This window comes from Callorhinus ursinus, unplaced genomic scaffold (genome assembly GCF_003265705.2).
Source record: "Callorhinus ursinus isolate GAN/ISIS: 27379988/994484 unplaced genomic scaffold, GSC_fseal_2.0 scaffold56, whole genome shotgun sequence".
NCBI classification, from domain to species: Eukaryota; Metazoa; Chordata; class Mammalia; order Carnivora; family Otariidae; genus Callorhinus; species Callorhinus ursinus.
This window is the reverse complement of record NW_027397118.1, coordinates 811,053-836,901: the sequence shown is the minus strand read 5'-3', so window position 1 is coordinate 836,901 and position 25,849 is coordinate 811,053. Positions and strand designations below refer to the sequence as shown.

Here is a 25,849-nt window from a genome sequence, read left to right as displayed (position 1 = left end):
ACCCCCAGTTAGCCGGGTTGACTCACTCTGAACTAGAGGATACAGCGAGCCTCGGCAGCCAAGTTGGCCAATCCCATTTCCGCATGAACGGCTTCCACCGGCTCACACATCACTTACAACCCTGAGTGTTTGTCACTTCTTTGTAGAGTGTGACTTGGCTTTCACTCGAGACCATGAGATGGTCTTTCCAGCACTTTTCTTTTGATCCCCAACATACTGGAAGGTAGAGAAAATAGCCCGGAGAATTAGGGACTAACGCATGGGACCTTCCTTTCTCTCCTTCTTTCCTTTCTCCTTCCTTTCTTTTTCTCCCTTTCCTCCTTCTGTCTTTGTCTGTCTTTCTGTCCTTTTTCATCTCCGATGTATCTGCATGTCTGCGCCTGTGAAGATTTGCTTTGTTTTGAGAAGGCGAATTATGCAATTGTTGCCACGCCCCGGGCACATACGCACTTAACTCCCAGGCTAGGCTTGTTTTCTCGGTCTCTTTTAAGTCATTTAGCTGGGGAATGTTCCATGGGAAAGACAAGAGGTTCGGGAATGCCATAGTTTGTTTCTCTCAGAGTAGCTTATCTTGCTGAACTCAATGCTTAATGAGGGGTGGGGGGTCGGGGAGGAAGGGTGAGAACGAGAAAGGGCGGGGTGTTCCTGTGGCTCTTGCAGCAGCTGTACATTTTTGTAGCGCAGACAGCTGTCCTCAGGCTCTCTGTTTTCCCCCAAGTCTAATGAGGGGGTGTCGGGATTTGGGGGATGGGGAAAAGACCCGAAGATCTCTCCACATTCCCTTATTCTTTCTTCCCATGTACATTCTTGGCTGGTCTATAAAGACTTCATAATGGTCTTGGCTCAGTTTGTCCCTAAAAAATACACTGTCTCCTCAGCTCCTGCTGACAACCTGACGTGTCCCTTCAGACTCTCGGCGGATGTGATGACAAGTAAGGTCTGACAGAAACATGGCGTCCACCATTCAAAACATGGCGTAGTTTACTAGTTTAGGATCATTTCCTTTGGAGACGTCTTATCTCTCTGAAAAAGAAAGAGGAAATTTTTCATCTTTGCATTGAATTTAGCTTCTTTATTTTTTACGACTGTATCCTGAACTCTCCGCGTCGGATGAGTTTGGATTGGTGGGATGTCCAGAGGAGTCAGAGTTGAAGGCTGAGACAATAGTTTAAAACAGTCATGTCTCGACACTTTTTATATTCATTAATTCAGTTTTAAATGCTAGACTTTTTGCCAGCACTCCAGAAGGGATTGAAGTATCTCCTTCATGGGATTAAGAAACAACGCTGGCTAAACCGAAGTCATTATAACACAGTCATTTTTACAGTTCTAACCATGTCTCAGAATGTCCGTAAACAGCACGCCTATTCATTGTACCCTCCCTCAGCGCCGTGTTCCTGAGCAGAGCCGCACGCTGCCCCACCAGCAGTCTCTGATGTACCTCTAAGACAGAGTCCTCAAATACTTCAGGACGCAGCTCACCCCTGTTGCTGGCTTGACTAGGCACCATGTTATCTGCCTCTTACCCCTTACTAGCGGCAAGTCCCATCTCTTCTAAATGCATCTCCTGATAAACTCAGCTTAATATTTCATCAACGCCCATCCCCACCACAGTATGCATACACACTGGTGGCCAAGCCATATTTCAGGGGTCAGCAGACTTTTTCTGTAAAGAACCAGATAGTAAATATTTTTTACTTCACAGCACGATTGGTCCCAAACTTTCAGGGCAGCTTGTACAACCAAAGACAAAAGTTCATCTTATCCCACTCAGAAAGATTTCTCTGTTTACGTGCAGTCACCCAAGCCATGAAAGTGCCCTGTCCCAGGGCGCCTGCGCGGCTCAGTCGTTAAGCATCTGCCTTTGGCTCAGGTCATGATCCCAGGGTCCTGGGATTGAGCCCCGCATCGGGCTCCCTGCTCGGTGGGAAGCCTGCTTCGCCCTCTCCCACTCCCCCTGCTTGTGTTCCCTCTCTCACTGTGTCTCTCTCTGTCAAATAAATAAAATCTTTAAAATAAAAAAAGAAAGTGCCCTGTCCCGACTCTCAGCATGAGCAGAAAAGCTGCACACTACAGCACCCTACCTTCTCCAACAGGAAGGGGCAAGCAAAGATGCTTGTTATTGTTGGCACTCAGGATTTAATGCTGGAACGAATACCAAGAACCAGGCAGACAGGAAAGAACTCAGGATAAAGAGACGCATTCATTCCACATAATGTGAAACAGTAATAAAAGATCTACAGAAGTTTACAATAGCCGAAAATGCCGGATTGTCAAAGTGCTAAAGTACACACAACACTTTTCCTGCCTAATAGTTAAACAAAGGATGTGGTAAACGCCAGAAGAACTAAGTACCCATTAGAAGGCTGAAAGGGAAAATCATGACAGTTTTCAAAATTATTTTACAGAATGGAAAGAATAACCAGCTATCTAAATTTTATCAGGTGGTGGTCTGTTTTGCAATGTTATTGGTAAAAAAGGCAATGAGCTCGTGCTAAACTATATATAGCTGAGGAGTTAGAAACCAGTCTCTCTCATTTGTAAAGACAAATAGTGTGACACTAGTAGGACCGAGGCAGGGCATCAGCAAGAGGCAGACAGCAGACAAGAATAAAGATTCAGAGGATCGCTTTTGAATCAGATGTGGGGTATCCTACAGATTAACAGTGGTCCCTCTAAGGACTGACTGCAGTCCATCTATCAGTCCTTAAACCTGCTTTCTGTCTACAGTGGCAGAGGTGAACACTAACCAACAGTGAAGTCTTCTATCCTTTAAATTTCCAGTTCAGGTTTGATTTGTAATATAGTATTTCATAGTTCATGTGAAAAGAACTGTTGATTGCAGTCTTGGTTCATCAGGATTTGTTATGTGAAATCTATCCATAACTTATATGACGCAATTAACAGGAAAAGACTATAACCTTCCTTCTATGCAGTCATACGAGTTGTCCTAAATGTTTGGTGGTCCTATGTGTCTGACCATTTCCCTGTCCATGTCTCAGGCTGGCTTAGCTCCTCCATTCAATACATTACAGTATTTTCTCTCACCGAATGTTGTTACATTAGAAATGTCCACTTAAGGGTGAGAATTATACGCTTTATTTTTGGCTCCTCCATGCAGGTATACCTAGGAGATGCTTAGAAGGAACAGAAAGGAGGCTGCATGAGTTAAAGCTTAACTTTTTTTTTTTTTTATAAGCACAAGTGAGCAATCACTGGCCTCCTCCATGAGCATAAGGAAGTAAAGAACAGAGCTTTGTAAAGAGCAAATTGTGTCAGACAATTTAATTTCCTCCTATGACAGAGTGACGGTCCAAGATGATAAAGAAGAAGAAATAGATATTATCTATATGGGCTCTAGAAAGGCTTTTGATTTCATCCAACATGACATCCTCATCAATAAATTAGGAAGGTCTGGTCCAGATCATGCCGCAATTGGGTGAAAGCCCCCCTTGACAGAAAGGCTTTGCTGCAAGTGGGAGCTGTATGTCCTTCTGAGTTCAGCACACCCACCTTGGCATTCTGTTTGGAGGAGCATAGGGTGCCACCAGGAATACTTGTGAAAACCAGACAATACGTCAAAGTGGGGATAAGGGTAAGTATGTCCTTAAAAGTGGTGGAATCAGACCCAAGAAAAAGGAAGGTTAAGTTAAATCAACATATAGCATGAAAACACTTGGGCCCGAGAAGGAAAAGAAATGCAAGGCAAGAGGGATGCTGCTGCTACCATTTCGGAGCACGTGAGGATCTAGACTCCCCGAATTCAAGAGCTAACAGGGCCTTTCGAGTCCAACTGCCCACCTTCCTCATCTTGCAGAAGGTGGCCGGCCTGAGAGAAGTGACATGCTCAAGGCTACACTTGAGCATGGTTAGTTGCAGGACTGAGACTAGAAGGGCTCGTCAGTATCCTTTTTACTTCATACTGTCACCGTTGACCATATATGTATATGGACTTCTTTATACATTTACTTTGTACATATATATGGGTTCTTAGGGCACTGTTTACATATCCTATTGCTCACCCATTTCAAGCCTACAATTCAATGATTTTTTGAGTAAATTTACCAGGTTGTGTAACCATCCCCATAAATCAGCTTGAGAACATTTCCATTACCCCATTGAGTCTCCTGGTGGCATCAAGTGTTAGTTCCTGTCACCAGCTATCTCCCAGCCCTAGGCAACCATGACAGTTCTAAGTCCTTTGGTGTGGTTCTAGACCTGGTCTAGAAGAAAGACTTCCTGTCTCTGTGGATTTGCCTTTTCTGGATGTTTCAGGTAACGGAATCATACAGTAGATGGTCTCATGTGTCTGGCTTCTGTCAACTTCTCATAATGTTTTTGCAGTTCATCCATTCTGTAGCATGTATCAGTAATTTGTCCTTTTTGCTTGCCAAAAGGTGCTCCATTATATGGACACATCGCATTTTGTTTATTCACCAGTTGGTGGACGTTCAGGTTGTTTCTACTGAGGCCATTATGAATAATGTGGCTAATAACATTCATGTTTCTCTGTTTACTTTTTTAAATTCAGTAACTTTTCCCCCTCAAATGGAGGTTAAATTTTTCATCAGATGTGCCCCTCCCCTACTCTTTTTCCTTCCTGATCCAGACAGTAGAGTTCCCCCAGATGGCAACCAAAGTTGCAATTAATGTTCTAATAAATAGCCTTGGGGGATTCAGTAGTCCAGAGAAGAAAAGGCTTGCTAATCTAATAAGAGTCTTTTATTCTAGGATGGCTTATGAGAAACTGTTAGCCAAATGCCCTCCATCTTCATAGAAAATAAATGAGAGGAATTGGATTTAAACCTCAGGGAAAACCACTTCAGCTGGGCATGAGGAGGCGTGTTTTATGTGGCAGTGGTTGCTATCAAGTTAATTTGCAATATTATAAAAACAAAGCCCATGTAATTTCCTCTGAGAGGAGCTCATATGAATGGGTTTACATCTGTCTGAGGCCAGATGGCCCTGTGATCCCCTTAAAGGAAGACAGTCCTTTTGTGGCACTTTCTTCTGTGTGGTGAAGGAAGACATTTGGCCTTTGATGCTCACAGAGGCCATTTCATTGTGCCCAGGAGACCAGTTTTTGGAGTCATTGTGTCATAAAACCAGTGGTTGGAAAGTTTTACGCAAACCCTTGAGTGTGGCAGAAGGAGACGTTGCTCCCGTGCCCTGAACAGAGCAGTGTCCCCCAGCTACTGCTCTCTCCCAAACAATAGCTAGAACAATCATTCCGTTCTAGAAATTGTACAACATAATTTCACATCTCATCTCCTTTTGACTTCATATTTGAGCCTGGGTAGTCCCACTGATAGACCAATCGTCACGTGGCAGTTCAAAGCCCCTTCCGGTCTGAGTCTGTTCTGCCGATCCGCCTTTTTCCACTGTCATGCCCAGCAAAGCCCCGTCACCACGTTGGACTGCCTCTTAAAGACCACACATCATTTAGCTCCTCTGTATTTTTACTGTGCTGTCCCTTCACATCCCTTGTCTGTTTGGAGAACTCTGGCTTGGCCTGTAGTCAGGCCTGCACATTATCTCTTATGTAGGTAAATGTTCTCCTTGGCAGAATTCATTGCTCCCCTTTTGGGCACCCACAGTGCTTGATGATATAGCATACTACCTTTCCTCAGTAGCTACCTTCCCTGAGTTTTTCTTTCCTTATCACACATACTTTGTCTTTCAGAGGACTGCTATGAAACTTAAATACCAAAGAATACTATATACAAATGTAATAGTTTAGTATTAATAGTAGAAATGTGAGAGACGCCTGGGTGGCTCAGTAGGTTAAGCGTCTGCCTTCATCTCAGGTCATGATCCCAGGGTCCTGGGATCAAGTCTCATGTCAGGCTCCTTGCTCAGTGGGGAGCCTGCCTCTCCCTCTGCCTGCTCCCCCTGCTTGTGCTCTTTCTCTTTCTCCCTCTCTGACAAGTGGATGGATAAAATCTTAAAAAAAAAAAATAGTAGAAATGTGAATATAGACATTAGGTTATAATTACAACTAGTTTTCTGTGGGTGTTCTCAATCCTTGAGCACAGCAATCCTGATGTATTCACCTTTGTCTCCTAAATACTGAATCCAAGTTCTGATACCTAACAAATGAGATTGAATCATTATGAAGGAGGCATAATGAGATATTACCACGCCATACGCATTAGGATGGTCACTGTCAGGTAGAGAGGGAGGGAGGGAGAGAGGGAGGGAGGAAAGGAAGGAAGGAAGGAAGGAAGGTGTTGGCCAGGCTATAGAGAAATTGGAACCCCTGTGCACTATTGGTAGAAATATAAAATAGTGTATCTACTGTGGAAAACAGTATGGTGGTTCTTCAAAAAATTAAAAACCAAATTACTGGGGCTCCTGGGTGGCTCAGTCATTGAGCGTCTGCCTTCATCTCAGGTCATGGTCCCAGGGTCCTGAGATCGAGCCCCACTTTGGGCTCCCTGCTCCGCAGGAGGCCTGCTTCTCCCTCTCCCACTCCCCCTGCTTGTGTTCCCTCTCTCCACTGTGTCTCTCTCTGTCAAATAAATAAATAAAATCTTAAATAAATAAATAAATAAAAATAAAAACCACATTACTATATGATCCAACAGTTCTGGTAGAAGCAACCCAAGCATCCACCAACGGACAAGGGGTTAAACCAATGTCTCTATACATACAGTGGAATATTAGTTAGCTTTAAAAAAGGAAATAAATCCCGACACCTGCTATAACACGGATGGACCTTGAACACATTATCCTAGGTGAAATAAGCCTGTCACAAAAGGACAAATCCTATGCGATTTCACTGATGTGAGGTCCCTAGAGCAGTCAGATTCATAGAGACAGAAAGTGGGAGGGTGGTTGCCAGGGCCTAGTGGGAGGAGGGAATGGGGAGTTACTGTTTAACGGGGACAGAGCTTCAGTTTGGGAAGATGAAAAAGTTTCTGGGGGTGGACGGTGGTGGCAGTTGCAAAATAATGTGAATGTACCTAATGCCACTGAACTGAACTCTTAAAAATAGTTATGATGGTAAATTCCATGTTATGTGTATTTTACCACAGTTTTTAGAAATTTTAATTCAAATTTTAAAAACAAGACACAAAGAAGTATATACTGTATGATTCCCTTTGTTTACGGTGTGGCAATCAGTTGATGGTATTCGATGTCAAGGTAATGGTTACCCTTGGGAGGGAAGAGTAACTCGAAAGCAGGAGGCGTTTCTAGGGTGTGGTAATATTCTATCTCTTGATCTGGCTGTTATGACATAGGTGTGTACAGTGTGTGAACTTCTCTGAGCTCTCCAGTTGTGACTTGTACAGTTTTCTATGTGTCTGTTACACTCCAAAAATGATTCCAAAAAATGTAGATCCTTAGCCCGACAGCAGACGATAGAGTCAGAATCTCTGAGGATGGGACCTGGGGATCCTGCATCATAAAACCCTCCCTCCCAAGTTTTTCTTAAGAGCATTGGATTTGGGGAATCTTCGCTAAAGAAAAGGGACTGGGGAAATATCCTCCCCATGCCCAGGAATCCCATTCTGCACTAACAATAAATATTCCTTAGAAAAGAAATTCTTGATATCTTTGAGTCATTTAGCTTCTCCGATTAGGAAAATGCATGTCATCTTTCAGGGGCCAAGAAATTGGTGATGTACAGAAGTGTGTATTTTAATATATTACATTTTAAAATATTATTTCTTGTAATTCATCATCCACACAATAACTCACGAATATTTTATTGAGGCCCTCTAAAATCTGGCGGGTGCTAGGACCTAATGGAAGTCAGGCTTTCAGGAGGAGGGGACCATGGGGCGTGGCGCCATGTAAGCAGGTACAGAAAAGCCAGTTCTTCCACCTGTAAGCTAATGAGGCTCCATTTCAGATCTCTCCACACCATCTCCAAGACATCAACAGCTTTTACACTTGCTTATTAAACCAAAAGCATGTTTCTTGCAAAGGCTTTATTGGAAGGGGCCGATCGAGGCCTTGGAGAAGCTCTTGGAGGCCTTCTTGGAGGAGGTGGTCAGAGAAGAGGAGGAGGAGGGGGAGGAAGAAATATCGGAGGGATAGTTGGAGGAATTGTGAATTTCATCAGCGAGGCTGCAGGAGCTCAGTACACCCCAGAACCACCTCCCACTCAGCAGCATTTCACCAACGTGGAGGCCAACGAAAGTGAGGAAGTTCGTCGGTTTCGGCAACAGTTCGCCCAGCTGGCGGGACCAGACATGGAGGTGGGTGCCACCGACCTAATGAATATTCTCAACAAAGTCCTTTCTAAGCACAAGGACCTGAAGACTGGCGGCTTTAGCCTTGACACCTGCCGGAGCATTGTGTCTGTGATGGACAGTGACACGACAGGCAAGCTGGGCTTCGAAGAATTTAAGTACCTCTGGAACAACATCAAGAAGTGGCAGTGCGTTTATAAGCAATATGACAGGGACCGGTCTGGGTCCCTGGGAAGTTCTCAGCTGCTCGGGGCTCTGCAGGCAGCGGGTTTCCAGCTAAACGAACAACTTTACCAAATGATCGTCCGCCGATATGCCGATGAAGATGGCAGCATGGATTTCAACAATTTCATCAGCTGCCTCGTCCGCCTGGATGGCATGTTCCGTGCCTTCAGATCCCTGGACAGAGATGCAGATGGCCTTGTTCGAGTGTCCCTCCAGGAATGGCTGCAGCTGACCATGTATTCCTGAAGCCAGCGCCCTTCCGGAGGGCAGGGCTCCTGAAAGCCTCGCCATGCAGTCCTCACTGTGGCTGATACTCTGTCCCAGAGCTGTCATTTCCGGCGAGCTCGTACACCTCCCTGCATGCTTCTGAACTGGGGCTGCCTTTTAGCGCTTAATTAAAACAGATTTCTTTTTTTTTTTTTTTAATGAAAAATGTTCTGAGTGGTTTGTATGTCAGCTCTTTGAGATACTGGATGTATATGGACATATATATGTGATGGGGGAGGCGCATGAGGCAGAGCCTCCATGGAGTAGATTTTAGTAGGGCATTGCTTATTTGGTGAGTGAATTCCAAGGAACAGGGTTTGTTGTTATTGAGAATGAAATCTTGAAAAAACCCTGGAAAGCCCTCAAGAGATCTATTTTTCCCTTTAAAAAGGTGAAGAAGGAAGTTCAGTAAAAAGAAAGAGAGAGAGAGAGAGAGAAAGAAAGAAAGAAAGAAAGAAAAAAAGAAAGAAAGAAAGAAAGAAAGAAAGAAAGAAAGAAAGAAAGAAAGAAAGAAAGAAAGAAAGAAAGAAAGAAAGAAAAAGAAAGAAAAAAGAAAAAGAAAGAAAGAAAAGAAAGAAAGTGTTTTCCTGGAAACCTATTTAACTGTATAGAAACAGGTTCAGAAATGAGAAAAGAAGCAATTTCACATAAGGGAAGTCTATACATATGTTTTTAATGGTGGAGCAACGGTCTAAAACTCCAGAATTCTTTAGTCCTGTTTCTCTAGTCAAATAAGCATGAAGCAAATTTGTTTTGTTTTGATGTATCTGTAAAGAGGGTCAGGGCATTGGGGAATGAAGGGTGGGCCCGTAGTCCAAAATGTCACTCTGTCATTCTTACATGTGCTTCATACAAAATCAGGCATGCCCAGCGCATGTTGGCCAGCTCTTGTCATGTCTTGCCCTGCCTCAGAGCTAGGAATGTTTGCTGTTGTTGTTCCTCTTGGAAAACTGCAGACAGAGGAAACGTAAGCAAAGAAGGGGAGGAAGAAAAAAGGGAAAAGCATACAGTGATCAGTTATTTGGTATATAAAGGAATACAGAGATATATAAAGATATATAAATATTGTTGACCGTTACAGTGGTTCTCAGTCCGGACTGCGATTCAGAATCACAGGGATTGCTCCTTAGGAATATTGACAACCGAGTCCCACTCCAAATGCGTTAAAGAAGAATCTTTAGAGACGGGGCCTGGAAATGAGCATTTTTAAAGCTCCCCAGTTGATTCCAATAAGCAGCCAAGGTCACCAGCCAGGGCAGTCGACCCTTTCTTGTGTATGGCCCGTGGTTTGGCTCTATCATTTTGATTCAGGCGGTTATGGTGGGGCGGGCAGAATCCAGAATCCTGGGGGAAGTAGACTGAGCCAGAAGGGCTGCATATGCAAGTGCTCAGTCACCCCACCTCTGCCCCCAGCCTGCTATTTAATTGGTTCCCATCCCTCCTGCTTCTCTCTCAGTGCATTCCCTCTCTCTCCAAGGGCTACTTTAGGGGGTCCTCCCGAGTTTGAAAATAAATTCTTCCTTCCTCTTTTGACTCGTTTAGAGGAAAGTTTAACTATGGAACTGGTGTAACTCTCCTGTTAACAGCCCACAGCTGCAGGTGAGAAATCCCCAGTGAAAATTAGGAGAGGTTGGCCTTTGGCCTCTGCTCTCACCATCGTCACCATCATATAATATTTATGAAACACCATGCGCGTATAATTCTGCACAGAGCCGAGCATAGAGACCACATCCGCCTTCCTCTAGGGACCTGTAAATGTAAGCTTGTTCCGGTGGGCTTCTTAGCCAGGTATGGTCATGTCAGAATGAGGCTCCTGCTAGCAACCATACATTAATATCAGGATCCCCGTTTTAGAATCAGCCCATTCATATGTCAGGCATGAGCGTAGGCATCTAGCCAACAAAGGGGAAAGCAGCAAAGATGCCTTTTAAGGTCTCAGAATATTAGGTTTATTATTCCACAGGATGGTTGTAGAAAGGGCAACTGAGCCTTACCCTTGTTTTCCTCAGTTCATTCTAAATATTTATGAAAGTCAAGGTGGTCACCTCATGCTGGGGGTGGTATTAAGTATTTTTCTTGCTCCTCGGGTCAAAAGATTATCTGCTCTTACGATTCTCTTCCTGCCCGCATAGGGCAAAACATCCTGAAGTTACCTACATGTCTCTTCTCTTCTCTTCTCTTCTCTTCTGAATTTGTATAAAATTTGTAACAGGTAACCCCTTTCACTAGTGGAGACACTAGAAAATCCAGCCTAAACTCTGGACTTTGTTAAGTACTCAAGACTTTGGCATCGGGTAGAACCGAGAGCCTGACGAATGATTGAATTTCTTAGTCTTTATTCAATAGTTGACATTTTAAAGGCACATTTTCAATGGAAGAGGGAGTACTTACCTGATGATTTTTTTTTATTCTGCCATTTCTACATGGAATCCTCCTTATAGGCTGAGACAAAGGTCTTTGAGTCGTATCATTCCATCCCATGATTTTTCAATTTCTAACATTAAGCAACACAATTGATGTACTAAGTTGAAAATTACACTCAGTGATTTTAAAAAGCATGTGAAGTTGTACCACCTACATTTTTAAATTTCAAAATATCCCATATGATTTTGAAAAACAACTTTATCTTAATATAATCCCTGGATTCTGTAACCTGTAACAGCAGGAAAAAGAGTGTAGGTCTGTACCTATGTACGTATGCTGTGTACCTAAGAAAAGCAGACCTCCAAGAATATTCAAAATGTGTACATCATCTTAAAGGTCACATTTTAAATATCTTAAGTAGTAGTTCATGTGTTTTTAAGAACTGATTTTTTTTTTTTAAGTTAGAGATTTCATCGGTAATATTACACAACCAACCCATACTGGAGCCTTAAAAAATATTCACGGATGCACCTGCAGGGCCCTGATATTTAACACGTCTATTGATCTTGAGGTGCTTTAAGAATTACTTCTTAAAAGTGTCTGTGTTTAATGCTAAGTGGGTTAAAGCAATTTAATTCCAAGAAAATTGATAATACAATTATGTGTGTGGGTAGAAATAGGCTCTTAATAAGAATATTCGAGTAAACAGAATACCTCTTCCCAGACTCCTCTGGAAAACTGAGAATTAACTCTATTTTAATAATAGTACTCCTTTGGACTTGTAAAGTTATCCTCAAAGACTCAAAGCCTTTTTCTGTTGGCTGCTGCCTAGTAAGTTCTGTTTTTATGGAAACATTTCTAAATTGTTTTGATGGCACTGATTATCTCTCATTTGCAGGGATGATATCAATTATAACACACCAAAGATACTATAGTCCTTATCCTTGGGAGTTTTCCATCTCAAAATGTATTCAGAATCACATCCTTAAATGCTGCTGGACTTTAAAGGCTATAGAATATATCTGATTCAGTAGGAATAAAAATGTTGACTAAAAACGACTAGGAAGAGCCTTAGGGAACGGCTACCTGAGAATCAGACACAGGAACATCACCATTTGTTCCTTCTGGAATTTTAAATGGACCATGTCTAAACATGTGGTCTGGCTTCCCACTGGTCCGAGAAGCCAGTGCTGTGTGATTGTGGGAATGGCAAGGCGCTGGGGCGCCGGGACATCATGGTGACCCCTAGCCTTCACTTCCATGCTTTTCTGATCCTGCTGACCACCAGGGAAGGGACGGGGCCCACCATCTAGAGTTTCAGCCAGGCTCAGTCACCCCTTCTCTTTGCAATGACCCAATACAAATCCATAGTTCCTACTCTGGGCTATCCCGGCCTCCAGATAAGGACAGATTATGGAGGGATTAGAGTCTCCAGAAAGCTGGGCTCCTCCTTTGAAATGTGGCCCTGAAATATTTCCAAGTCTAGATTTTTTTTTTAAGTTTATAATTCTTCCTGAGAAGTTCAATAGGTTTTTAAAGAAAAGAACCACAGATTTGAAGGATAATTTTTATAATGGAACTTATTTTGAAATTAAAAAACTAAAGAAGTGTGTTTTGTTGTATACTTTGTAATTGTCTGTTTTTGAATTTATTTTATTAAGCTACTTGCTTTAATTTGAATGATTTAGAGTCCAATTACCTAAATTTTCATTGGAGTTAGTGGTAATAGCAAGTTCTGTGACCTCAAGTAAAGCTCATGTCTCATTATTTTATTTAAAAGCAATTAACATATAGTGTATTATTAGTTTCAAAGGTAGCGTTTAGTCATCAGTTACATATAACACCCTATGCTCATTGCATCACATGCCCTCCTTAATGATCATCACCCAGTTACCCCATACCCCTCCCCACGCCCCCTCCAGCAGCCCTCAGTTTGTTCCCTATAGTTAAGAGTCTCTTATGGTTTGTCTCCCTCTCTGATTTTGTCTTGTTTTATTTTTCTCTGCCTTCCCCTCTGTTCATCTGTTTTGTGTCTTAAATTCCACATATATGTATATACATACACACCACATCTTCTTTATCCATTAATCTGTCGATGGACATCTGGGGCTCTTCCCATAGTTTGGCTATTGTGGGCATTGCTGCTACAAACATTGGGGTGCAGGTGCCCCTTCAGATCACTATGTTTGTATCCTTTGGATTAATACCTAGCAGTGCAGTTGCTGGGTCGTAGGGTTCTCGTTTTTTTTTTTTTTATTAGTCAAAATGAATTAGTTGAATCTTAGAAATAAGATTCCTTCCAGTTCAAAGTTTTATTATTCTGAATTTGGAGCAGGCAGCCCAACGCGGGGCTCGATCCCAGGACCCTAGGATCACGACCTGAGCTGAAGGCAGACGCTTAACGACTGAGCCACCCAGGCGCCCCTGTTATTCTGAATTTGGAACCTTAGCAATGTGTTATTTTATTGATCCAATAATAAAATACCTGAGAATAATTTCCATGCTGCTTTTCTCCCCCTTCACATTACTAAGATGAAAACTTACATATAATTTCTCGTGTGATTATCAAGGGTCTGCTTCTTTTTGTCAGCCAAAACCATTCAGAGATAAGACTGTCAATGAATATTAGAGGTCCAGAATATTACCTTGTTTTGTGAAGAGTGGTAATATGAAGGGTCCTTTACATTTATCTTTCTCCATCTGCAAAATGAGTTATGATGCTTGACCTCTGCTATACATAGAGTTCAGTGGTATAGATAAAAATTGGATGCCTCACAATAAAGAGACAACATAAATTCAAAGGAGTTATTTCCAATCATACAATCTATGATTGTACCTTCATTGTCCATTGACCATTCTTCTATCTCTTCTTCAGACCTTCCATTCAAGACTTCTGTGTTGATTCATAGAGAAAGCCAACTGAGGAACAAAAGTACCTATAGTGAGCAAGAAGTCTATGATTCAGTAAGCTGCTCAGCTTCTAAGGCTAATGAACAACAGCCCTATATGGTGTGTAAGGAAAGGAATGATGGTGACACAGGAAGGGAATGACGTCACGTAAAACTCCACCATCTCTGAAATTTCTGGGGAGATGAAAATGTAGCTATTGACTGTGGTGGTGGTTACCCTGGCATATACATTTGTCGAAAGACATTAACTGTACACTTAAAATGGGTGCTTTTCATTGGATGTGAATGATACATTTTATAAAAAAAAGATGAGCTTTTTTTTTTTTCCAAAAAAGTGGTTCAAGAAAAGGAAGAGGGGCGCTGGGTGGCTCAGTGGGTTAAGCATCTGACTCTTTCGGCTCAAGAGTTACAGACCCTCAGTCACAGTTAAAGATTACACTCTTATTGATGCCAAACATCATTTGTTCATCTGTCAAGTACTGCGCTAGCTTTGTTGTTCCTAGTTCACACTTTACCTGGGAATTCGTCACTCGAAGATTTGGCTGCCAAAGTCCTTCTAACACTCGGGATGTTATCATCATAGGGCTTGTTTGCAGTTCTCTTTCCTTCTTCCCACTTCATCCCTCCGGGTTCTGTCTAGGTGAGTAGTTCGTGTGTAGGAGACCCTGCATTCAGTCGTCCTGGCTTAGAATTATCAATGCCTTCTTTTCTTTGCCATCATGAAATACCTCCTGAGGTATATAGATACTCATATCATACTAGTTAGACGCTTAGACGTTCAGGATCTCCTGGGGCCTCCCGTCATCTAACCTGACACAGCTCAGGTTCGCTCCCTGGCTCCTGGTTTGTTACAGAGAAAACCTGCAAGGAAGAAGGAATCTATCTGCTACCACTGCCTCAGTTTGCCCTTTCCCCTCCCTTCCATTGTCTGCATGTAGGGGGTTGCTTAGTGACGCTGGTCCCCCTTTAGGGAACTGTTGGTGTTATCCATCATGGCAGGGCCACCACTAAGATTCTAGATCCCTGCCTCGTAGAGAGGCTTCCACCGGGCCTGGGCTCAAGAACCCATGCTGGGTGCCACGGAGCCACTAAATGGCCTCAGTGATTCAATGTGTATATTCATTATTAAACAGAAATATATTTTTCTTCCTTCTGAATTGGGAACGGGTGGACCCCTTGCTTGCTGTTCCCTCTCAGTGCAAAGTTTTTTCCAAACAGGCTCAATGCGTGATGACACCGAGCTGTGTGACCTGCCTGGATTTCACCTTTGGGGCTGTGATTAATAGTAATTCAACTAGTGGGCCTGCTAATTGATCTCTCCCCTCCTGTCGCAGAACCATGATGGCAGTATCGACTTCCGCGAGTATGTGATCGGCCTGGCTGTCTTGTGCAACCCTGCCAACACAGAGGACATCATCCAGGTGGCATTTAAGGTACTGTCAGCCCCACTGAAAGCCTCTTGGTCTGCCTCGTGAACAAGTGTTGACTCGAAGCGTATTATTTGAAAATCAGTGAAATCTGTTACATGAGTTTATAGATCTGCCGCGACGTGTACACAGGGGTAATGTGATTAAGACAACTGCCCCCGAGAATAAAGAAAACACCAGCATCCAGTTAAGCGCAAGGGAAGTCTTTGGGAGCAGCCCCGTTAACAGCATCAAGACTGAAGAGAAGGTGATTTCACAAATTAGCTTTAAAAATGATTTCTTTACAGCATCTCCATTTTGAAGCCCCAAAGTGCAGTTCATAAATAAACACCACCTGTCACCAGCCATTCTAATTCACCATCTGCAAAGTCCCCATCTATCCCGATTTTCTCACTCCGAGTGCCAGAGGTATTTTAAGTGCTCTGTTCTGGATGGAATTTATGTTGTTGTGGTGGGGTCAGGTGAGCATCATGATACACGTCCCAAGTCCCCACCCTGCGTGTTTTCCTGTAGCATCAAGTATATTTCCACAGCGACATTGGGGAAGAGGGTGGGCCGATGAATAACACCCCATCCCCAGCAGGACTTGGTGGAGGTCTGAAACTGTGAGGACTCAGACTCCATTTATCACGTCCATCCCCAAGAAGAGGGGGAAGAATACACTCCCAGAGTGTGTTTTTTGTTTTTCTGAGATAAAAGCTGCTTCATCTAATTAGTATTTAAGGAGGGTGTTCACTTCCAGTTCTAAGGTGGTGTAGTCTGCTCTCAAGTGAAACAAAAACTTGACTTCCCTGCTTGTCCTTGTACCGAGCTATATACTGACTCATCCCAGCTTGGCGGTCTCTCTGCTTCCATCTGCCATGACAACCAAGGACCTTCTCTCTTCCTGTTTCCTACTCTCCTCTTTTCCTGGTTTCTGAGAAGAATATCCCACGGTGATTCCAACAGGTTTTCTTTCCCCTCTATCATCTAGAAAGACGCTCTTTCTCCAAGAGTCCTTTCTCACGTTTTATAGGCCACCAGGGCAAGCCTCAGGAATGTTCATGCATTCTGTCATTGACAGAGAAGTCCCCAAGCTTTCTTTTTTAGTTCAGATTGGTTTAAACTGAGTTAACTGCAAGGCCTGTAAGGAACCTAAGTGGTTGATGCTTAGCAGATGGTCATAAGGCAAGGGCCAGAACTTTTTCCAAGTTTAAAACATTTGGCTTTTACAGACTTATTCATCATAAAACCTAAAATTATACACATAGCTAACTTATTCCAATCCAGATATTTCTGTTTCCGTTTTGGGATTGCATACGTAATTATAAGTTGAGCTGAGCAAACGGTCAGTTTGGGTTTACTGATGAAAGACCTGATAGAAAATTTGGCCCTCGATCCCAGTAATTATTGTTTTTAAAGACGTCGTGAGATTTTTCTCCAGCCTAGACCTTGGTTTGGTGTGGGGGAGGGAAGCAAGGAGGACCTAAAACTATACTTAGCTCTTTTTCCAGTAAGACAAGGGTCATGCTTTACACTGCTTATTTCTTCCACATTCTTTTTCAGGGGTGTTTGGTGTTTTTGAAAATATGTTGGCACACTTGTATTTTTCATGTAGTTGTGTCCTTTTATATGCACAGGACCCTGTCAATTCCTTTTATCTGGGAAGCACTTCACAGTGAACTCCCCATCCTTGAGCTCATTTCATCCTCACAGAGACCTGTGGAGGTAGAGGATTAGCCTAGAGTTCTTCAGCCATGCAAGAAACTTGTCGTAACCCCGGGGCGGGGGCTCCAGGGTAGACTCAGAGGCAGTGAGTCCACAGGCCCCCGCTGCAGAGACTGCTCTGCGGTGAGTGTGAGCCCCTCCACCTCTGCCCTCAGTCACACTCCAGGAAGGGTCCAGAGCCTTGAGCCACGTGCTTGCTGGAAAGACAGGAGGTTTGGGCTGAGACTCCCCCCGTATTCCACGCAATGGACAGATATCATTCCCCCCAAAGGAAACTGGGCAGTTGAGCTTCCTACCAGAGTCCAGAGCATGGAATTTACCTTAGGTCTGGGAACCCTGTAGCTGAGAGACTGCTGGGAGCGATGAGTAATGGAGGGAAAATGAGCGTTTCCGTGAGGGGCACAGTCTGGGGTAGCCATGACGAGGCCAGATGGAGAGAAAGTAAAAGCATCCAGTATGGACACGGGAAGGGAATTTCCACAGAATCAAGAGCCACCAGAGCACCAAACGTGACAGACGGATTGCCGAGGATCGTGTCGGAATGGAAGGCCTCGCAAGAAAGCTTAGTGCCTGTGAGGAGCAGGGTGGGGTGGGATCTCCCGGCAGTTACTGTTGGAAGTCCAGGGCCTGTAGAGAGCCCTGGGCTGCAGTTTGTGCAAACAAATGCTAAGTCACTTTTCACTCTGGGGCTGTCTTCTCCCTCGCCTGGGGGCTGAGGGACAGAAAACGGGCAAGTGCCTACTTTCTCACCTGGGGCAGCGAATCGACAACGTCAAGTGCTAATGTTTTCTCCCACCCTGATGAACAGTTAAAACACTAGTCAATTTGTGCTTGTGGTTCTTCTCGTGATGATCACACCTTCTCTAATGCTTCTGGTTTTCTGGTTTTGATCGTGTGTTTGGTCAGAAGTAGAGGCCTTAACGGCAGGTGCTCTAGATGTGGCCTGCCTGGCTTTGGAGGCCGGCTGTAGCACCGGCCAGTTGTGTGACCTTGGGAAGGGGCCCTAACTGTCTCGTGCCTCAGCTTTCTCACCGGGAAGAGGGCTGATGACAGCACCTACCCTGCATAAGACTGTTGTGAGGGTGTAATCGGTTAATACAAGGAAAGTGACTTGAACACTTTTGGTCGGGGCCCGCAGGGGGATCAGTGCTTGCATCATTTAAAAACATTAGTGCCCGGGAGAAGATTTTGAATTTGGGATATTAATTATCTAACAGCTATCACTGTTTTGCTGCTTGACTTTCAATCCGTCCCACCTACCGCCTTTTCCTTTCGGCCTATAAACATATTCAGACTCTCCCTTCCTAACGACAGCCTCCTTTTGTGCTTGGCCGATGCCCCATTTCCCTCCTTCCTGTTATTCCAGGAGCCCATGCTGGTTGTCTCCACCGCTCACCTCTCTTCATTCCTGGTTTCCCAAGACCACCTGGGAAGTGGCTCCCTGAAGCCGTGTTTCCCAAGGGCCTCCGGATCTCCTAACGGCCAAACCCAGCAAACCCTCTTTGCTTCTCGCCTGGCCTCGCTGTGGTGTTTTACTCAGTGGGCCGCTACCGCCCTCAAGTGTCTCCCTCTTTCCAGAAAGCCTTCCCGAGCTCCCAGTGGCACGCTCCTCATTTCCGGTTCTCTCTGAGGACTTCTGAGTCCTTTTTTTGCCAGCTCCTCTTCCCTGCATGCCCTTGAACTCCTGCTGCTCCCCGGGCCTCGCATTACTTTGTGCACTCTCTGCAGCTAAGCTCCAACACCCCCAGAGCTGGCGGTTCTTACCCGAAGTCATGGCTCGAGCCTCGACCACTCTCCTGAGCTGAGGTGCTGCGTCTCGTACCTCCCGCGGCACCTCTGACTCATGTCTAACCTCTCCAGGTCCAGCTCTTGATCTCCGCCTCTGGGGAATGGACCCCCCTTTCCCCCAGGGGCCCAAGCTAGAGCGCCGCAGCCCGCTCTTCCGTCCTTCTCGCCACCCCCACAGGGCCCTGCCTTCGCTTCCTCGTGAATTCTGCCCCTTCCTGTCCCTCTTGCTTCTCCACCCCACGCCCTTCATTGCTTTTCCCGCCTCTAGACTCTCCAACCTTCTGACTCTCATCCATGTCCACACTCTCAGTTCCCATATGATCACAGCACATCCCCCGCTGTCATAACCCCACAGGGTGAGGTGAGGCGTCCTACGGCCATCGAGGTGTGATTCCCGCTTGTCCGTCCGTCGCCTTGTCTGAGCCCCCAGCAAACACTATCAGTCGACGTCTGTTCCAGAAGTATCCCTTTGTGTTCTAAGACCCAACTCAACCTGTCAAATGGGTAAAGCTTTCCCTGACCTCTCCCATGGGATTCATCTTGCTCTCCACAGGGCTCCCACGCCCTTTGGTCTTACCCTTGTTGTAGCCCGTGCTTTCCTTCTGTCTCGTCCCACGACCAAGCCACGTGTCACGAGGGCAGCGGAGACCATTCTTCCTTCAGATACGTCTCCCTCACCCCTGGCACAATAGTTGGGTGAATTACTGGAGTTTATTTTCTGAGATTATTCCGTACCACTGTTGCCCTGCGGGCACTCAACCTTATATTTTATTTTCTCTTTCCTTCAGCTCTTTGACGTTGATGAGGATGGCTACATAACAGAGGAAGAGTTTACCACCATTTTGCAGGCCGCCCTTGGGGTGCCCGACCTGGATGTTTCTGGTCTCTTCAAGGAGATAGCCCAGGGGGATTCTGTTTCCTATGGTGAGTAGGCAGTTTGGTTTCTGCTTTAGTTGACCAGGAGGGCAACCCGACTACAGATGGACCGTCAGGCAGGAGTGTGCTTTCCCTCCACTAATTGTATTAACAATAGAAATAACAGGAATGATGATGACAGGGTTAATAGGCAGTAGTGGGATAAGAGAGACTAATTACTGAGGACTTATGTGCTAAGTACTCTTCTAAACATTTTTAACTAAATCTTTACAGCAAGCCTATTTCATCAGCACTCTTAATATTATTTTATTGAATTTATGGAATTTAACTTACCTGATGTCATCAGCTAGAGAATGTCAGAGCCAGGATTCAAAAACCAAGAGAGTCTGGTTTTAGAGCCTGGACCTCTGCCCTCCCCACCTTATCTCTCATCTGCTGCCCTTCGTGGAAGGGTCCTTTCCTTTCTGCTATCACTTCGGCCAAGCAAAACTGAGCAAGTTCACTAAAGTGGTTGTAACTCTGCTAGAGGGGTACAGACTGGGGTACCAACGGTAGCTACAGCCGCTAAACCATCTGTCCTCAGGTTTGCCATTAGCAGCTTAGGCAAGCTTCCACGTAGGCTCATTCTCTGCTGTCCCTTGGATGGCACCCCTGTGAGGTCGGGACCATCGTGGCGGAGGAAGACCCCACGGTCAAATGGCAGGTCCATCCATCAGGGACCAAGCTTTCTCCGGATGGCCTGAGTCCACACATCAAAATAAGTCCCACATCAGTTTCCTTGTATTTCCTAGTACAGTCGTTGAGAATATCACACCTGAGTGGAGAGGCCTAGGTGACGGTTTCCCTGTCTTAGCTTTGATGTGGTCATTCACGTCAGGTTGGCTTCTCTTCCCCCAGCCTTTTCCCCCTCGCAGGCTGCAGGGGGATTCCTCTGGAATGCCTCTTTCCTCATGGTGTTCAGAGAGTTTCAGCTGTTAACTTTCATGGGATAGGGGAATTAGATCACAAACTTCTCTTACTCTCTGTTTTTAATTACTCTCATTTTGCCTGCCCTTTATTCTATTTTAGGTAATTAAATGCCTAGGGCACTTACTTTATTGAGTTCATGGAAGGAAGGAAGGAAGGGAGGGAGGGAGGGAGGGAAAATGGGAAGTACATACTGAGATAAAATATATGAGTCATAAACCCCATGTGTACTAAGTCTCTGAACATTTTCCTTTCACAAGTAAGACTCTTTATTGCTCTGAGCTGCCAAATTTGGAACAATTATTTGGAGTAACTATTTCAGTGGAAATTATACCACAAATGATTTGTTAGGTAGTCATAACTTTACCTGTCTATTTCAACAAATTTTTAGGGAAATCTGCTTTGTTTTTCGGAGTTCAATCTTTTTATTTTTAGAATACACAAGATATCTCCCTTTCCCCGATATTATGCCAGTTTCCTTTTTTGCAGGAATGTTAGACGGTATTTAAGTATGATCTTATAAAAGAATAAATATTGAAATGTATCATAATGTGACCATCTAAATGGTTTTCCTTCTCGGTTTTCCATTTAGTCAAATTAACTGATTTCCACAATTCCACAGATTAGCCAGTTCATAGAACTTCTTCTAGAAATGAGTTACCTTTTTTTTTTTTTTTTTGGAAATGAATTACTTCTTAATGGCACTGACATCCCCAAAAAAGACAGAAACCTCGATCTTTTGAACAGATCACAAGTCTTGAAAGACAGACCTTGGTTTCAGCAGATCAACTCTCATGTCTAATTTCCATAAAAGTCACTTAAGTCCTCTGTGCCTCCATCACTGAGACAGACTCATGCAGATGAACCTTTATTTTGGATGTTAAGAAAAAATACCTAAAGACCATGTTAATAGCTTGCCTGAATCGGAAACATAAAGTGGTCAATTGATGCAAAATAATGTTGCAGTTACAAAGAATGATTTGGGCTTGGTCCAGTGGCTTCCTCATCCCTGACACCTGTTTCTGTCTTCAAGAGTTGTTAGTCTAACGTGCTGTCAAGTAGACTCTGGGTTATCAGAGGATTAAAAAAAAATAAATAGAGAACGTGGGGCTAAAAATCCTTTTCTTATAGAGCCAAATAGGTTGCTGTATAAGCACAACAAAGTTTTCTCCATCCAAACAGAAGAAGAGAGAGGGATTTCAGAGTGGAAGAGCAGTACATTTCAGAAACTCCAGGTTATCGGAGGCTTGGCGTCCAAACTCTGCTGGTTAACTCAGTTAGCCTTCTGTATCTTTACCTCAGTTCCTAAACCCGAAACACCCAAGATCCCAAGGTAGAAAGAGGCCCACTACTCTGAGGTCTTGTGACATGATTATGATATATTGTACACTCTACTTGCCTTTATTGGTCATAAGTCAGGGCTCAGCTTTTCAAGACTGTGTTTGTATACCAGAATTAAGGGTTAAAATCGTTTTAAAAAACCAGTAATAGAAAGTCATGGGCAATAGCATTTTTAAAACATTTTGTATTATAAAAAATAACAGCAATACAGAAAACTGAATGAAACATAAACATAGAGCATAACAAGGTTTCCTAAAGTGAGCGGTTGTGTTACTACTGCTCAGGCCAAGAAATAGAGCTTTTCAAGAACTCTGGAGACCCCTGTGTGCCCTTTCCCAGTTGATAGCCCCTTCCTCTCTCCTAAAGGGGGGGCATGGCTGACCTGGCTCTAAAAGGAATACTCTACCTTACTTTACTTTTTAGCATGTCACCACAAAATCTTTAAATATTATGTGTGAGTTTTGCCTGAGTTTTTGAACTTCATATAAAGGACTCCTACAGTATACATTGTTTTGTATCTGGCTGTTTTCATTCAACATTATGGCTTTAAGATTCGTCCGCAGTGTTACAACACAGCTGTTCCTTCATCTTCATTGCTGTGGAGCCATTATGTCCCACAAAAATGCTGCAAGTCTCCATTTCTGCTGTTGACAAACACCTGAGTGGTTTCCATTTCTCACCTGTCATAAGTAATGTGGCTGTGAACATTCTCAGGCATGTCCCTCCAGAACACAGCAGGCCCACATGTCCAGGTTATACACTTTGGAATAGAATTCACGGGTCACGGAGTATGTGAATCCTCAGCTTTACTAGGTAATGGAAAAACCATCTTGCAAAGTGGCTGGACAATTTCTAAGAGTGGAGTAAGAGGTTTTGGCAATAATTGTATTATTAAAGTCATATAGGAATCTGTACCATGCCAAAAGAAGATTCGCCTCCATTTACTGGATTTTGTTTGTTTGTCTTCTCCCCCCTCTTGTAGAGGAATTTAAAAGTTTTGCCCTAAAGCATCCAGAATATGCTAAAATATTTACAACCTACCTAGACCTCCAGACGTGCCATGTGTTCTCATTACCAAATGAAGTCCAGCCAGCTCCCTTGGTCGCCAGTAACAAAGTCAGCCCTGAAAATCGTGACGAGAGTACCTCAGACAAAAAAGATGACTGAAAGCAAATATTCACAATAAGGGAAGGCTTTTACCTGAAATTGCAAAAGGATTTGTTGATAGTTGTTTTCAAAATGATTTCTGAGTAATGATGATGTTTAAAATGGAGAACTTTTTTATTAAATAAAAATAATAGATTTTCTTATTAAAATGCTTTTATCCACATATGTATATTATTAAGTAATATTCCCTTTCTTTGATGTTATATTGTGCTGTACTGATTAGTTTCCTGGTGATAAATATGTTTTTATGGATTTTCCAGTTTAATTTGCAAATGCCAATGAATGAAATGGTCTCACTTATTTACCGATGAGCATTAATCAATGCTGCAAAGAGTTTTAAAAAGTGCAAACACTTTTTAATCTACTTCCCTCTAAAGACATGAAGTAATAGTGTTATCTCGAATCCCTTCCCACTCGGGAAATAAGAACATGGCAGGATTTTATGCCTCTAACTTCACAGATGCATTATTTCATTTCTGGTTCAGTTTCTTGGATCACTGAATATGATGGATTGGAAGGGAGAGCTCCCATTAATTCGATGAGACTTCTGAGAGCTCATATTCTCTTTATTGCAGATTTCCTTTTACCCACTTGGTAAGGAAATTATATAGTTGTGCATGATCTACAGTTTAGAACTTTGTGTTAAAGAGCAAGACTATGGCCAAAGGCTAAGTGGGAATTTCCTTATTGCAGGTAACCTTGACTGCCTGATGAGAATACAAATCACATGCCACAGAATCTAGTCTAAGTTGGATGGTTCAGAATGTAGGGCTTACCCACTAACTGGGTCAGATTCGCTCCATTTATTATAGAGTATTAGAATTAATGCATTTTACCATCCAAGTGGGAGTTTTATTTTGTTAAGCGTCCTCTCAGATTTTAGAGCTTGCCTGAGATATCTACAGGGAAAACACAAAAGGTTCCAAAGTATCGAAAGCTAGGGAATCCAGAAACCTACTTGGTAAGGTGAGGCAGCAACTTAACCCCCCCGGCAAGAAGCTAGCAATGACATCTATCCTTCAGGTGAGGCAATGATTTCCCCCAAGTGCCATTTTTATTGGATGTCACGCATCATACCTATTGTTAATGTCGCCCGCGTTTGAAATTTTGAACAAAGAACCAATTTATATAATATAATGTACAAAAAATAGCTGGTTCATTTCTGAATTCTGTCTTTGAATTTGATCTGTCTTGGCTGTGTTTCTGAATATATCGCCGATTTACCCCCAAACTCATTTTTTAAAGCCATTTGTGAAGGTGGGAAATGTCATGAGAGGTGAGTCATCATTTCAAACTAGTTTTACACATTAAGCTGTGAGTGTTCTAATTCAATGAGTGAATTTGGAAATTGCATACTAAAATGTGTTATCCGTCGGTGTATAGGATTGTTTGCTTTTTCTATGTCTTAAAGCTGAAAACAGTTGCTTAAGTAATTAGAAAAGTACCTCTCTATAATAGTGTCTGCATATGCAGCAGAATGGATGTACTACTCAGGTACCCTGATTGCTTTTTATCATAGAAAAGCTATTAATTATGAAAAAGTAGCATTGTAAATTGAAAGTTTTCTATGAGGCTCTTGAAAACGATCCCCTTGTTTTCCCGTTTTAAAATAATATCTTATGCTCCTTAAGTCCACTTCTGCCAGTGTAATATTCCTATTTTATTATGTTACTTGAATAAACAAACTTGCTACATTAAATTCTTGGCAATTAAAAAATTCTGGTTTTGCCATTTTGTCTCAAAGGTAATATTACCTTTTTAATATCGTGGTTTGAGTGCGTCTGCATATTTATGACTGTGATTAATCATTCTTGTTTGCATTTAAGCTTTATGAAATGTCAGGCATGGTGTTACTCTAATAAAAAACTCAAATTTTAGCCAAAGTTGCAATAGTTAGTATTCTTAAGGCAGTTGACTTTCGGCTGGTGGGGATGTGTGTGATAACACAGTCACAATCATCGGGATCCCTATAACCTAGGCCTCTCCTTTAGATTTCCTTCAAAGAGGCTTTTCTCCTCTGAGAACTTGAAGTAAGGAATTAAATTTCATTAAATCAGCTCAATGCACTGTGGTTTCCTATAATCATTTGGAAAAAAAAATAAGTTACTCTTTGAAATGAGAAATACTAGATCCTAAGTCCTCTAAACCATAAAAATTTCAATCAGAACAGTCCTTCTCCAGGGTAATGACGGGCTGCATGCTTATGGACCAAACTGCTACTAGCATTATGTGTATTTCATACTCCTCTGCCACTGTTTCTAGAGTTTTGGAAGCCTGGCTATGATGGCGAGCAGTGGTACCTATCACGGGTATATAAAAGAGACCGCCTCCCTTTTAGAATTCATGTGGGCTACTGTCTGCATGAGGCACAGTGGTGCAGATACCAGGTTCCCAGACTGGGGAACTCTCCCCTTCACGTTATTGCAAGTGCAAGGTGGGTAATTGGCACTGCAGGCGGGGTGGACAGGTGGGCTCCCTACCACAAAAATCTTTGTGTAGGGGCGCCTGCGTGGCTCAGTCGGTTAAACTTCCAACTCTTGATTTTGGCTCAGGTCATGATCTCAGGGTCATGAGGCGAGTCCCAGGTTGGGTTCCGTGTTTGGCACGGTTT

General features: G+C 43.3%; 2 protein-coding genes across 2 annotated transcripts in view; both read left to right on the top strand.

Annotated features, from left to right (window-relative positions):
- LPCAT2 (lysophosphatidylcholine acyltransferase 2) overlaps positions 1-24,955 on the top strand; it is a 67,721-nt gene extending 42,766 nt beyond the window's left edge. Inside the window, exons 12-14 of the mRNA XM_025852360.2 lie at positions 15,301-15,399; positions 19,677-19,812; positions 23,054-24,955. Coding sequence (XP_025708145.1) covers positions 15,301-15,399; positions 19,677-19,812; positions 23,054-23,238 — 420 coding nt within the window. The 3' untranslated portion in view covers positions 23,239-24,955. The remainder of the gene's footprint in view (positions 1-15,300; positions 15,400-19,676; positions 19,813-23,053) is intronic.
- CAPNS2 (calpain small subunit 2) lies at positions 6,514-9,968 on the top strand. Its single transcript, XM_025852361.2, has one exon. The coding sequence runs from the start codon at positions 7,920-7,922 to the stop codon at positions 8,670-8,672; it is 753 nt and encodes a 250-aa protein (XP_025708146.1). The 5' UTR covers positions 6,514-7,919; the 3' UTR covers positions 8,673-9,968.
- Positions 24,956-25,849: the final 894 nt, after the last annotated feature.